Genomic DNA, 14,418 nt, shown 5'->3' with positions numbered 1-14,418 from the left:
ATTTTTCTCCTTTTTTTTTTTTTTTTTAATATTTCGAATGGCATCATCTCAGAGGCCAAAGCTCTTTTGATTTTTGCTCCAAATCAAATTTTGATTTTGATTTCGGTTTGATTTTTTTTGATTTCGGTTTTTGGCGCCCGGCCCCCTTTCCCCAGCCGCCGTGTGCCCCTGACCTGACGGTGTCTGTCATGATGCAGACGCTGTCCCCGCACGCGCAGGCCCTCGTGTCGTGGCTCATGCCCAGGTTGTGCCCCAGCTCGTGGGCCAGGGTGGCCCCCACGGCGATGACGTTCCCGCTGTGGTCCTGCGGGGACAAGGGCTCGGTGGCAGGGCTTGGGAACAAGGAGAACGGCAGGGAAGGGAATAAAGGGCGCTTTGGATCCCATGGAATTGTGGCACTGCTGCGCCCCGGGGGGCTCCAGCCCTGGGGGCAGCTGTTCTAGAGATCTACAGAGATTGGCTAAAAGGAATAGAAATAGAATATAGATATCTATGGAGATATAGGTAGAATAAATAGAATATAGATATAGATAGAATAGATAGAGATATATCTATAGAGATCTACCTAGAATAGATATAAATAGAATAAATATATAAATAGAATATGTAGAGATATATCTATATAGATCTACCTAGAATAAATAGAATAGAGATATAGATAGGATAGATAGAGATATATCTATAGAGATCTACCTAGAATAAATAGAATAGAGATATAAATAGAATATATAGAGATATATCTATATAGATCTACCTAGAATAAATATAAATAGAATAAATATATAAATAGAATATGTAGAGATATATCTATATAGATGTATCTAGAATAAATAGAATATAGATATAGATAGAATAGATAGAGACATATCTATAGAGATGTATCTAGAATAAATAGAATATAGATATAGATAGAATAGAGACATATCTATAGAGATGTATCTAGAATAAATAAAATATAGATAAAGATAGAATAGAGATATATCTATAGAGATGTATGTAGAATAAATAGAATAGATATATCTAGAATAAATATAAATATAAATGGAATATAGATATAAATAGAGTATATAGAGATTATCTATAGAGATATATCTATAGGGATATATATATATATATAGTAAATAGAATAGAGATACAAATAGAATATAGATAGAATATATAGAGATATGTCTATATAGATATATCTAGAATAAATAAAATTGAGATATAAATAGCTTATAGGTATAAATAAAAAATATATAGTTATATCTATAGAGATATATCTAGAATAAATAGAATATAGATAGAATAGAGGTATAAATAGAATATAGGTATAAATAGAATATATAGAGATTATCTATAGAGATATATCTATAGAGATATATCTAGAATAAATAGAATATAGATGGAATATATATAGATATATCTATATAGGTATAGCTAGAATAAATATAATATAAATATAGATAGAATAGAGATACAAATAGAATATATAGAGATATATCTGTATAGATATATCTAGAATAAATATAAATATAAATATAAATATAAATATAAATATAAATATAAATATAAATATAAATATAAATATAAATATAAATATAAATATAAATATAAATATAAGTATAAATATAAATATAAATATAAATATAAATATAAATATAAATATAAATATATGAAAGGCTTTGAAAGAAATAAAATAAATCTCCATCCGACCTGAATAACCCCTGCGGAATACAAATTACTGCAGATGGACTTGAGGAAGGCCAAGCCAATCGTGGTCCCCTCGAAGTTGAGGCCCCTGGGAAGGAGAAGGAACCAGAGGGGGGTCAGGGATGGGACAGAAAAGAAGGAAAAGATAAAAAAAATAAATTATGAAAGATATAATATATAAATATATTATTTATATATATATTTATACATATAAAATATATGTATTATATAAATATATGTATTATATATTGTAATATAATATATAATGCATATATATTTATATATAGGGAATGAAGGGTTTGGAATCAAGAGGCACCCACGGCTGGTTATAGGGTAATTTTTAGGGAATAAAGAGGTTTGGGATAGAGGCACCCACGGCTGGTTATAGGCTAATTTTTAGGGAATAAAGGGGTTTGGGATGGAGAGGCACCCATGGCTGGTTATAGGCTAATTTTTAGGGAATAAAGGGGTTTGGGATCAAGAGGCACCCACGGCTGGTTATAGGCTAATTTTTAGGGAATGAAGGGGTTTGGGATCAAGAAGCACCCACAGCTAATTTTTAGGGACTGAAGGGTTTGGGATAGAGGCACCCATGGCTGGTTATAGGCTGATTTTTAGGGAATAAAGAGGTTTGGGATGGAGAGGCACCCACGGCTGGTTATAGGGTAATTTTTAGGGAATAAAGAGGTTTGGGATAGAGGCACCCACGGCTGGTTATAGGCTAATTTTTCGGGAATGACGGGGTTTGGGATCGAGGCACCCATGGCTGGTTATAGGGTAATTTTTAGGGAATGAAGGGTTTGGGATGGAGAGGCACCCACGGCTGGTTATAGGCTAATTTTTAGGGAATAAAGAGGTTTGGGATGAAGAGGCACCATGGCTGGTTATAGGGTAATTTTTAGGGAATGAAGGGGTTTGGGATCAAGAAGCACCCACAGCTAATTTTTCGGGACTGAAGGGTTTGGGATCGAGGCACCCACGTGATGAGCTGGGCGTTGTCGTTGCCCTTCCTCTTGAGCAGGTCGGAGCGGCGCCACTTGGAGAAGGTGTCCAGGGTGATCCCCGCGTTCCTGCTCAGGGGCCGCTTGTCCCCGTCCGTCCACACCTCCAGCCCCACCAGAGCCACGTGGATATTGAGGGCCTTGTAAACCTGCACCAACACTCAGCTCAAAAAACCTCCAGCCTTGTAAACCTGCACCAACACTCAGCTTAAAAAAACTCCAGCCTTGGAAACCTGCACCAACACTCAGCTTAAAAATCTCCGGCCTTGGAAACCTGCACAGACACTCAGCTCAAAAAAACTCAGACCCCAAACCAAACCCTCTCCCCTTCCCTCACTCAGAACCAAACCCTCTCCCTTTCCCTCACTCAGAACCAAACCCTCTCCCTTTCCCTCACTCAGAACCAAACCCTCTCCCCTTCCCTCACTCAGACCCCAAACCCTTTCCCCTTCCCTCACTCAGACCCCAAACAGCAAGACACGAGCCTAGAGACTGCTAGCGAGCAAAACCCTCTCCCTATCCTCTCAGCCGTCCCCCGCCCCGCGCCGCCCCTCCCTTTGCCTATATTCGGGAAGTGAGCGTCCCTCACTCAGAACCAAACCTCTTCCTTCCCGCACTCAGAATCCAACCCCGTCTCCCCTTCCCGCACGCAGAACCAAACATCTCCCCGGACGCACGCAGAACCAAAACCAAAACCCGGTCGCCCTGATGAAACGCAAGCAGAAACCAAACCCTCTCCACGTGCCGCACGCAAGAACCAAAACCCTGCGCCCCTTCCTGCACGCAGAAACATAAAACCTCCGCACCCAGGAACGCACGCAGATACCAAAAACCCTCTCCCTTTCCCTCACTCAGAACCAAACCCTCTCCCTTTCCCTCACTCAGAACCAAACCCTCTCCCCTTCCCTCACTCAGACCCCAAACCCTTTCCCCTTCCCTCACTCAGACCCCAAACCCTCTCCCCTTCCCTCACTCAGACCCCAAACCCTCTCCCCTTCCCTCACTCAGAACCAAACCCTCTCCCCTTCCCTCACTCAGAACCAAACCCTCTCCCTTTCCCTCACTCAGAACCAAACCCTCTCCCCTTCCCTCACTCAGAACCAAACCCTCTCCCCTTCCCTCACTCAGAACCAAACCCTCTCCCCTTCCCTCACTCGGAACCAAACCCTCTCCCCTTCCCTCACTCAGAACCAAACCCTCTCCCCTTCCCTCGCTCGCAGCGTCGTCCCCCTGAACCTTTTCCACCCACAAAACCCCCACCATCCAGCCATGAAATCACATTCAAATCAACTTTAAAAATGGCTCTTTTCCACCCACAGAACCCCCACCAACCAACCAGGAAATCACATCCAAATCAACTTTAAAAATGGCTCTAAACTCCTGGAAAATTCCAGCGAGTTTGGAAGAAGTCTGGCTTGCAAAAGAAATCAAGGATCAGTTTATTCTTAGTGCCATGGCAGTGGATCAAGGGTTGGACTTGATGATCTCGGAGGTCCCTTCCAACCCAGTTGATTCTATGATTCCATGATTCCATGATTCCATGATTCTATGATTCTTTTTTTTCAGTCATTCATTTTAACAAGTGATAAGAAAGTTCAGTATAAATCCTTCTTTATAAAAATCTCATATCCAAAGGCAAAGAACAGGATAATTTCCTATTAAGTGTTAAATTTCCTCCTTAAATTACGATGCACTTGAGTTTTCATTCATTACTACATAAAATAATGAACATTTGTGTTGTTTGCAACAGGAAAAATTTGGATTTTGATGTCAGTGGTTTGCTCCTACCGTGTTGACGTAGTTGACAATTCCAAACACCCTCTGCCTGATGGCTTTGACATCTTTGTCGTGGTTCTGGTACTAAAATGTAAATACAGAACGTCAGGAAAAGGAGAGGGGGGAAAAGGGATTGACCAGAAAATCAGTTGTGCTGCAAACCACCCCATGCCTGGGCTACTTGATGAGAAATTCTCTTTTTAATGTAGTATTTTAACAAACAAGGTGTTTCAAGATGTGTTTTAAAGTGCAGGATGTAGAGAAGAGCTTGGACTCCACGATCCTTGTGTGGGTCCCTTCCAGCTCAAGATTTTTAGGCACTTTAGGGGTTTTCTGAATTCTCTTCATTCTCATTTTGAAAATAAACCCATTTTAGGAACCCCTTTTCCCCCCCAAGCTCAGCAGTTGGAAAAGCAGGAGCCCAGGGATACAAGCAATACCTCTCCTGGGAAAAGAACAATTCCAATACTCACCAGAGTGTTGTCTGCAACTATGTAGAGCTCCAGGTATTTTTTGGCTTTCAGGTACTCTTTCATCTAAAGAAATAATAGATTTAAATGACCTGCTTTAGCCTCAGTCTTTGCAACTGCAAACCTATCTATTAATTCTTGGAGGTGTTTCTTTGGCCAAGTCATTTAGAGTGGGACTGGCACGTTTTTAAAAGACCAGAAGCAGGTTAGATATTAAAATTATTAAGATTGTGAAGGGTCTGCTGGACATTAAAGAAGTGTTTAGGTGTGCAAAGGTGCACCTGTTGGTAAAGGCAGGAGGGTTTAACTCGGGTGGTGACTCTGAAATCTCAGATCTGGAAGATTTTTGTGCTGATTCTTTTAAACTCTGATGCGACGAGCAGCCAAAGTGGGGTTTGGGCTCCTCAAATTCAAGTTTTTAACCCCTTCACTCTGTGTTTAGCCCTGTCCTTACCTCGGGGCTGTTGCTGGATTTGAAGATGTCGTTGGTGGGGTCGTCGGAATCCTGTTCCCAGGAGTTGTTGGCGAGGCCACAGGTTTTGATGGGCTCTTGTTTCAGTGCCTCGTATTTATAAACGGCGTGTTCTGCTCCCTCCCAGCCCCCCAGGGGCTCGATGAGGTACCTCTGGCCACGGCTCTCAAAATAGCCACTGAAAAAAGGAGCTGCACTGGGATTTTTCTTTTAATCAAGAGAGCAACAGCATCTCCAGAGCGTTTATCCCAAGCATGGAATATTCTGGCAGCCTTCAGCCAGTGCAAATTTAAATCAGGAATTAAAGCTGCCGACTCAGCTGGAAGATTTGGGTGGTCAGTGAAGTCTCTGAGGAGGAGACTGGCCGTGAAAAGAAGCTGGTGTAGGAATTAATTTGATTTCAGTTGTTGGGGTTTGTGCTAACAGAGGGGGTTGAGAAGTGAATTTTGGTTCAGTGAGGAATTTAAAGGTGAGAAGAAAAGCTGAAATATCGTAAGGAACTGAGGAACTTCCCCCCCCCCCCCCCTTCTTTCCCTGCTTCTTTAGTAAAGTGGTTTCCTTGTCAGCAGGAATAAAAGATCACATTTCCCTTATTTCCCTCTGATTCTTTTTATATGGAGAATTTATCCCAGAACGTTCCCGTTGTGCCTTTGGGAGGCAAAGCTGCCCTTACCTGAGCCCTTGGCAGGTGCTGATGCTCACTGTGGACTCAGCATCATCCTGAACGTGGCCTTCATAAAAACAGTGATCCTGTTGGGAAAAGGAAAATCCAGTGTCACACTGGGCCTGGGCCCATTGACCCAACTGGCTTGGATCCAGTGATTTCAAAAGACAAACTACAATAAACTGCCCTGGCTGAAATCTCCCATTAGGAGGGTCTCAAAAGGAATTAAAAACTTCTTCCCTAACCATTATTTTTATCCTTCAACACAGAGGGAGCCAAATTGTGACCAACCAATCGTGGTGGGATCTGGTCAGTACACAAGAGCACATAAAAATAAGTATATGGGCACACACTGCTCCAAATTAAGCACAAACTGCTGAATTAAAGTCCACACCAAATGATTTTATTGCAGCCAAACTTCAAGGCAACACTGTTTAATAACCCAGCAATTAACTTCAATGAGATTAAAATGTTAAATATATGATTAGGGGAAAGAGTTTTGTGACTTAATTGGCTTAAGGATCTCAGGTTTACATTTCTGTCTTCAAAGAGACTTCAAAGTCACCGAGGGACTGTGGAAAATGTTACCTATAACATTTTCCTGAATGGATTCTTTAAGAACACAGCCCCAAACCTTCCTGACTCATGCCTTTTGTTTGCTCCTGGATCTTTGGGTTCACTTTTACCCTTTATTTGTCTTCCTTCCACCACAAGGTGCCAACTTTCTTACAGGGAGAAAGAGAAAATCACTGGGGGAAAGGGGAGGATTTATCCCCATCACTGGAGGATTTAAGAGAAAAATAGGAATTCCCTGTTCAGCACAGATAGGCCTGATTGAGTTTGTCTTTATCCACATTTAGGTGATGTTTGCTTTTCCCAGGATCTATTTAGGAAAAATCATTGGAGCAATGAGAAATGGCTTTTTTTTCCCCCCCAAAAAAAACCCCAACCCAGAATTCTTTCATTTATTTCACTCGAGATCCTCCTGATCCTGCTGACAAAGAAAACGAGGCTTTGGATTCCAAATCCTGGGTGTTAAAACACATGGAATGAGCTGGGAAAAGGAGCTGCAGGCGGAAGATCAGCCCGAGGAGGGCAGAGTTAATTCCCAAGGAGTGCAGAGTTAATTCCCGAGGAGGGCAGAGTTAATTCCCGAGGAGTGAAGAGTTAATTCCCGAGGAGTGAAGAGTTAATTCCCTGAGGAGGGCAGAGTTAACTAAAAAATCCTTTCTGTGGTGACTCCCTTTGTGTCTGGGTGGAAGAACTGATTTGTCACAGATCAGAGAAAGCACCTGGAGTGACCTGAGTGCATCTGCTGAGCGTGGGTGGGAAGGTGAGCCCGGAGGAAATGGGGTTTATCCCAACCTCTGATCTCCCCGGGAGCGGGCTGTGAGAGGGGCAGGAGGGCAAACAGGCAGGTTGGAAGCAGTGGGATGGCCTTGGCTCCACTCCCTGTCCTGCCAGGAGGGAGAGGTTTGACTCACAGGCTGTTCAGCAGCACTGAGGGAGAGGTGGTGTCTTCCTGTGGGGCTGAGTCCCCACGGGAACAAACCAGGCTCAGCTCTGCCCAAGCCACAAGTCCCTTCTTCCCAGAATTTTCCCAGTTGGAAAGGACCCACCAGGACCATCGAGTCCAACTCTTCAGTGAATGGCCCAAATCACCCAGAAAAACACCACCAGGGTATTAATGATCTCCTCCCTCTTCCCTGAATCCAAGAACAGGATAAATCCGTGTCTCTTCCCTGTCCCTTCAGACACATCCTAAATTACAGGCTTAGGAGCTTGATTTAAAATCTTTCCTTTCTGTCTTATATCTCCTATTATTTCACAGCCTCAGGAATCTCATGTGGACCTCAGGACTGTAAATATATGGGGAAAAAGCCTTCCTTTCTCACCTTGATCCGAGGAGTTCTTGTTATTTGTCGACCGTCATCCGAATAAACAGTTTCGGTGTAATCTCGACCTAAAAGATCCCTGCAAAGAGCCAAGTGCAGTTCTTATTCCAAAGAAATTGTAGCCACCTGGGAATGAGGTGATTACACAACACACCAAGCACGTGGGGAATTCAAACAATTGCTCAGGTTATTATTAGTATCGAAAAAACTCGGCGAGCAGAGCTGCGGGGTGGGGAATTCTGCCTGGTCCTGGGCCTTCCTCAAACAAAGGGACACTTCTCGAGGAGAAGAAGGCAATTAAAATCCACTTATTTCATTGCTCTGAACTAATCTCCCAGCAGATCCGAATGCAAATGTATAATTACATATTGATCCTTTTTTTTTTGGCCTTTTATGCATCTGTCTAAAATCTGCCTCACTTCTGTTTGGGCAACTGCCCCAAACTGCCACAGTCCCACTTCTCTTCCTCAAAGGAAGGGATTTATTACAGTATATTTTCCCTCTCCCCACTCCAAATATTTAGATTAGATTAAAACAGGGGCAAGCAGTTAATTACAGTCTATATTTAAGGTGAATTGATTATGGTGCTGTTGTATTTACACAGCACTTATTAATGCAGACTTGTCTGATTGCATGTTCAGTGTTCTGGTGGAGCCAGAAAATCCCAGCTGAGCTTTATTCTGGGCTGTTCTGTGCAATTTTGGGCTCCTCCTTGTGTGACAAAGCCCCCTGCCCTTCTGTACCCTCTGCATGGCCTCTTTCCATGCTTGTTCCTGCAGCCAAGGAGGAGAATTTTCCCAATTTTCCACTGCCAGGAAGCACCTTATCAATGCCAGAATATATTAGATTATTCCAAGTCCAATAGCAGTAGTGTTCAGGTAAATATCTCTCTCTATCTCTCTACTATAGAGATATTTAAATATGGAAGCATAGGATGGAAAATACCTCCAACATCAACAAATCTATCCCAGCATCCCAGAGTGGTTTGGGTTGGAAGGGACCTTAATGACCAATTAATTCCACCCCTGCCATGGGCAGGGACACCTTCCACCAGCCCAGGTTGCTCCAACCTGGCCTTGGGCACTTCCAGGGATCCAGGGGCAGCCACAGCTTCTCTTGGAATTCCATCCCAGCTCCTCCCCACCCTCCCAGGCAGGAATTCCTTCCCAATATCTAATTTAAACCTGCTCTGTCCCAGTTTAAAACCACTCCCCCTTGTCCTGTCACTACATGCTGCGAGTTTATAACCCCCTGACCATTCATGGTCCCAGAAAACTCCTGGAATACCATAGAAACATTAAACTTTCAGGGATTTGGCCCTTTAGGAAACAACTGGGAGAGCAGAGGTACAGGCAAGTCACTCCACCACGGCGATGCCTCGTGGCCAAGTCCTTATTTCATGTTCCCAAAGCAGAGCCATGATTCTTCTCTCCCCTTTTCTTCTGGAAAAGTTGGTTTTACCCCAACACCCCCATTTTACAGGGGCCTAAATCCTGGGGTTTTTTGTATCCTGAACACCCCACAGCCATTCAGAGGCAGGAAAAACACCCGAGGAAAGAGTTGAACCCAACCTACTTATTTTTTTGTAGCTGCAGGACGACTTCCTGGCCGTTGGCTCTGATTCCATACTCCACCTTGTCAACATATTTGGTCTGCAAACAGATTGAAGTGTTAAACTGTGCTCTGCTACAACTCATTGACCTGCCAGCTGTGCTCTTTTCCTCCTCTTCCCACCAAAAACAAGTGCTCTGGCAGCAACACAATAAGCAGGAGGTCACTTCTGTCTCGTATTTTTTTTTACTCAGAGGAAGAAATTTAACTTTGCAAATTCATTTTTACCGTCCTAAGCATGTTTGGGGAAGTGCTGGGGTGGATGCTGAGGTTTAAACACTTCCATAACACCCTCTGGAAGTGCTGAAGACTTTTAAGTGCTCTTAAGCTTCAAAATAAATTGTCTGGAGGTTATTAAATTTTTGAGTGGTGTCAAAGCCAACATCTTTGCAGAGATTCAGGTCCTAAAACACCCACTGCTGGTCACTGCTGGGGTGGATGCTGAGGTTTAAACACTTCCATAACACCCTCTGGAAGTGCTGAAGACTTTTAAGTGCTTTTAAGCTTCAAAATAAATTGTCTGGAGGTTATTAAAAACCTGAGTGGTGTCAAAGCCAACACCTTTGCAGAGATTCAGGTCCTAAAAGACCCACTGCTGGTCACTGCACATGCCCCACCTCGCAGCTCCTGGCATCACTTTTCCAGGTTTTCTCTTTCATTTCCTTTTGGAAGATCAACTCTCTGGCTCCAAAGTCCCTTGCCCTTAAAAACCAGGGGTACTGTGACTCCAGAATCCCTTCCCCATCTCCCAGGAACATAAAATATCTCCCTTCTGATACCTGGGTGCTCCTTTTCTGCACCGAGCGCAACTTCCGTGGATAAACTATTTCATAGCTCTCCACTCCAGGTAACTCCCTGCTCCTGCTCCCTGGGGACAAACAGATGGATATTTAGGAAAACACAGCGTTAACTTCTCAAACACCTCATTTCCTGCCTCTCAAGGCTGATTTTTTGGGGCTCTTGCACCTCTCATGCCTCGTGCTCAGGGGTCCGTGGCGACCCGACACCAGAGGGTTGTTCCAACCTGGATTTTGGGATGAATTTTCCCACCTGGATTTGGGATGAATTGCCCCACCTGGCTGCTTCCAGGTGTCCAAATATTTCCCTGTGGGCTTCTCTGAGCAGTTCAAGTCCCAACCTGCCAGACCAGCCTCTGCCTCTGCACTTTGCAGGTGACAGGGATTAATTTATAAAGCTCTGGGAAAAGGGGGATCTCCAAAACTTTATCACATGATGGGCAAGTCCAGACTGCCTGGAGATCAGCAAATAAACTTAGAACAATGCAGAGGTTTGGAATGAGGTTGGATTTCTGTCTTGGAAAGCCTTCCCCCATAAATAATTGTGACAGAACTTGATAATAGAGACACTTTCACCTCTTTAATTGGAGGGAGGTACAAAGTCGTGACAGCAGAAGGATTAAAGGAGGTTTTTGAACAAAACCAGGTAAAATAATGGGAGATAGCACTAAAGTAGGAAAATTTTGAAGGTGGGAAGGAATCCAGCTGATTCCTGAACTCCTATAACCCTTTTCCATGGTCTTTAAGGCATGTTGTGTGTCTACAGTGGTTGTAAGAACTCTGGGAGGGAATCCAGAGCTGAGGAAAAGGGTTTCTTTTTGTTTTCTGCTCTGAACCCAAATAAATCTCGACCAAAGTTAATTTGGGGCACCACTTGTAGGGCTGGGCAACACAGAGAATTTAATTCTGGCATCCCAGAAGTTCATTAGAGCAGCTGCTGTCCAGGTTTTTGGGAAAACAGGGTTGGTTGTGTTGGTTTCTAACAAGGCAACAGCAGGTTTTAGATGCCCCTGAAGTCTTTAATCTCCTACTAAAGGACATTTCACGTGAATTCTTGAGGGCTCAGAGCACAAGAACCTGCATTTGAATACAAAACCAACCCCAAACAAACCTAACCCCACAAACCCCAAAGGGAGGATTTAATTCCCTGCCCCAGGCCCAGGTTTTCCCAGGAGTGGGGCACCCGATGCCTGTAATTTGTCTGGAACAACAGAGCACATCCCCGTGCAAACTGTCCCAGTCAGACAAACAGATTCCATCTTTGCACCTGGTTTGTTGGATTAAACCCTTTCCAAAAGTAATTGCAGAATAAACTGGGTTGTATCTTGATAAAACTGGTGGAGAAGTGACCTTACAGGAGCTGAGCTCTTACACAGAGCCCTGGGCACGTGCTCAGAGCAAATACCAAGTGTAACTTTACTCCTGCAATTCCCAGGGATCTTTTGTATTTTATTTTAAGCAGATAATTACATTTATTTCTTTTTAAAAACTGTGGCTTTCAGACTTAAGTCTTTCCACAACCATAAAGTAGGATCAGTGATATTTTAGGCCTCTTGCTACAGAATTCTCCAGTTTTATCTCCCTGTTCACACCCTTTGTCCAACTCCAGCCCAGCCAGTTCAAGTTTAAGTGGGATTTAAATGAAGACTCAGGACTAAACTTATCCCTTTCCTGCAGTCTGATGCAAACAGCTTTTCGAGGAAAACTGGTTAATTTTGGCCTGGAACAAATGGTTTCTTAGAGGGAGTTTTTTAATCAGTGTATTGTCTTTGTCTGCCTTCAGGCACTGTCTGGAGTCAGGAGGAAAGAAATTCCTTAGGCCTGGTACTGTATAATAATGGAGAAATAATTATGTGCTTTTCCAAGTGCCTAAACTAAAAATCATTAGTGAGGAATGCACTGGCAATGAGGAAAAAAAAGATATAACACCTTAAACACCGTGCACATTTCCAGATATTCTGTGCAAATCATCCAAATTTAGATACCTGCCTGAGTATAAATGACATGGTTAATTATGGATTTAAAACCTGTCCGTGCCTGTGCCTGCCAAGCCCTGGCAAAAAAATCTGTTCCCTGTTGACATGAATTGAAAGGAACAATTGAAAGGAAAAAAAGTGGGGTCTGCTCAGGTGAAGGCACAGGAATACTCAGAACCTGAAGTGCCACACAATAATAAGGGGGTTAAAGGTTTTAAGTCAGGTCATGTTGTTATTTGGGTTCAAATAGAAATCTTTTGGGGCCAAAATTGGAGATGCAAGTGGATAAATTGTCCTCTCACTTACAGGGCTCACAGAACTAACCAAGTTAACAAGTGGCTCACAGAACTAACCAAGTTAGCAAGTTGTTCACACAACTAACTAAGTTAGCAAGTGGCTCACAGAACTAACCAGTTCTGGGCTTTTAGGCAATTTCTGGCCAGTTTGCAAACAGGTAAATGAATCTCCAACTAAAGAATTTGACATAATCAATTTGAACACAAAGAGGAAAACCCCAAACACCCCCAACTCCAGCCCTACCACATAATAATAAGGTAGGGTTTTAAGTCAGGTTTTAAGTCAGGTCATGTTGTTATTTGGGTTCAAATAGAAATCTTTTGGGGCCAAAATTGGAGATGCAAGTGGATAAATTGTCCTCTCACTTGCAGGGTTCACAGAACTAACCAAGTTAGCAAGTGGCTCACAGAACTAACCAAGTTAGCAAGTGGCTCATACAACTAACCAGCTTTTAGGCAATTTCTGGCCAGTTTGCAAACAGGTAAATAAATCTCCAACTAAAGAATTTGACATAATCAATTTGAACACAAAGAGGAAAACCCCAAACGTCCCCAACTCCAGCCCCGCCGTTTTCCAACGGCTTTAATTCCCGTTCTTCCCTATTATCTCCCTGTTAATAATTAAAAATCCATCCGGAGTTCTGCCCAGAGAAAGGATTAGACCAAAAAACGCTGTACCTTGGTGGAGAAAAAGCAGGAAAAGGGCAGGAAGGAGGAGTATTTTCATGCTCCCAGCTGGGCTGCTCCGGTGGGGTGTCCGTGGCCCGGGAATGTCGAGGTGTCCGTGGCCCGGGAATGTCGTGTTCCCAGGCTGGGCTGAGAATGAGAGGGAGCGACTGGCTGAGCTTTATTCTTGTTCCTACATGAGGAAGTGTTTGCTGAAGGTGTTGCACAACAGCCCAGTCACGGAGGGTTGCAGCGAGTGGAAGTTCCTGCTGGTTGGTCGGTGGCCCACGGGTCGGGATATGGATCGATGGCTCCGAGTTCAGGTCCCTCAGAGCGTGATTTCCTCAAAGGAAATCAAATCTGTCCACAAATAAATAGGGAATTGGAGCAGGCATTGAATGATGGACTTGGTGGGGTGGTCCTGATCTGATGTGTTTATAATTGAACTCAAATAAAACCAGTGGGTGCCACCGGTGGCTCGAGGAATGGGACAGTTTTGGGGAGGTTTGGGGTGAAAAAGGAACACAGGGCCGGGCTTCAACTCTTGGTAATTCCCAATTTATTGTATGTGTGACTCATCTCCCCAGACCAAACACTGAGCAGAGCCTTTGCTGCCCCTTTAATCCCTCTTAGTAATGTTTGCTTGAGGTTCATGTGATAAGGGCTGAATAAAGGAGGCAGAGCAGTGAGCAATCAGGTGAGGGCTGGCAAATAATATTTAAAAAAAAAATCTCTGCTAAGAAAGGAGAACATTGGCTTAGTCAGCTGTAATAAAGTGGTAATAAAGCTGCTCAAGGCCACAGGTGTCAATATAGAGCTGCTTTATAGAAGCTGAAATTTTTATAGGTTCAAATAAGTGTTACAGAGCACATGGAACTAAAACTGTGCTGTATATAAATTTATATTTATATATATATTCATATATCCAGTATATTATATCTATTCATCTTATATATTTATATGTATATATATATTCATAGATATTCAGTATGTTTTATATATATTCATTTATTATGTTCATTTATAAATGTGTAAATATATCCATATAAATCCACAGGAGAACTATATCTACAGGAGAATTTTCCTGCCATAACTAACATAA

At 43.0% G+C, this 14,418-nt stretch overlaps 1 protein-coding gene across 1 annotated transcript; it reads right to left on the bottom strand.

The window, feature by feature from the left end:
- Positions 1-173: 173 nt before the first annotated feature.
- Positions 174-13,479, bottom strand: LOC120322674 (zinc metalloproteinase-disintegrin-like NaMP; the record flags this gene model as incomplete). Its single annotated transcript, XM_039378585.1, has 11 exons — positions 13,329-13,479; positions 10,361-10,449; positions 9,546-9,622; positions 7,971-8,049; positions 6,085-6,161; positions 5,394-5,589; positions 4,943-5,005; positions 4,482-4,553; positions 2,673-2,842; positions 1,696-1,780; positions 174-304 (listed from the first exon to the last, which is right to left on the bottom strand). Coding segments are annotated over exons 1-11 (1,088 nt in total), but the record flags the coding sequence as incomplete, so codon positions are not given.
- Positions 13,480-14,418: the final 939 nt, after the last annotated feature.

Source organism: Pipra filicauda, unplaced genomic scaffold (genome assembly GCF_003945595.2).
Source record: "Pipra filicauda isolate LSUMZ 115617 unplaced genomic scaffold, ASM394559v2 scaffold1410_size14440_pilon, whole genome shotgun sequence".
In the NCBI taxonomy this organism is placed as follows: Eukaryota; Metazoa; Chordata; class Aves; order Passeriformes; family Pipridae; genus Pipra; species Pipra filicauda.
This window is presented reverse-complemented; position numbering and strand designations above follow the sequence as displayed.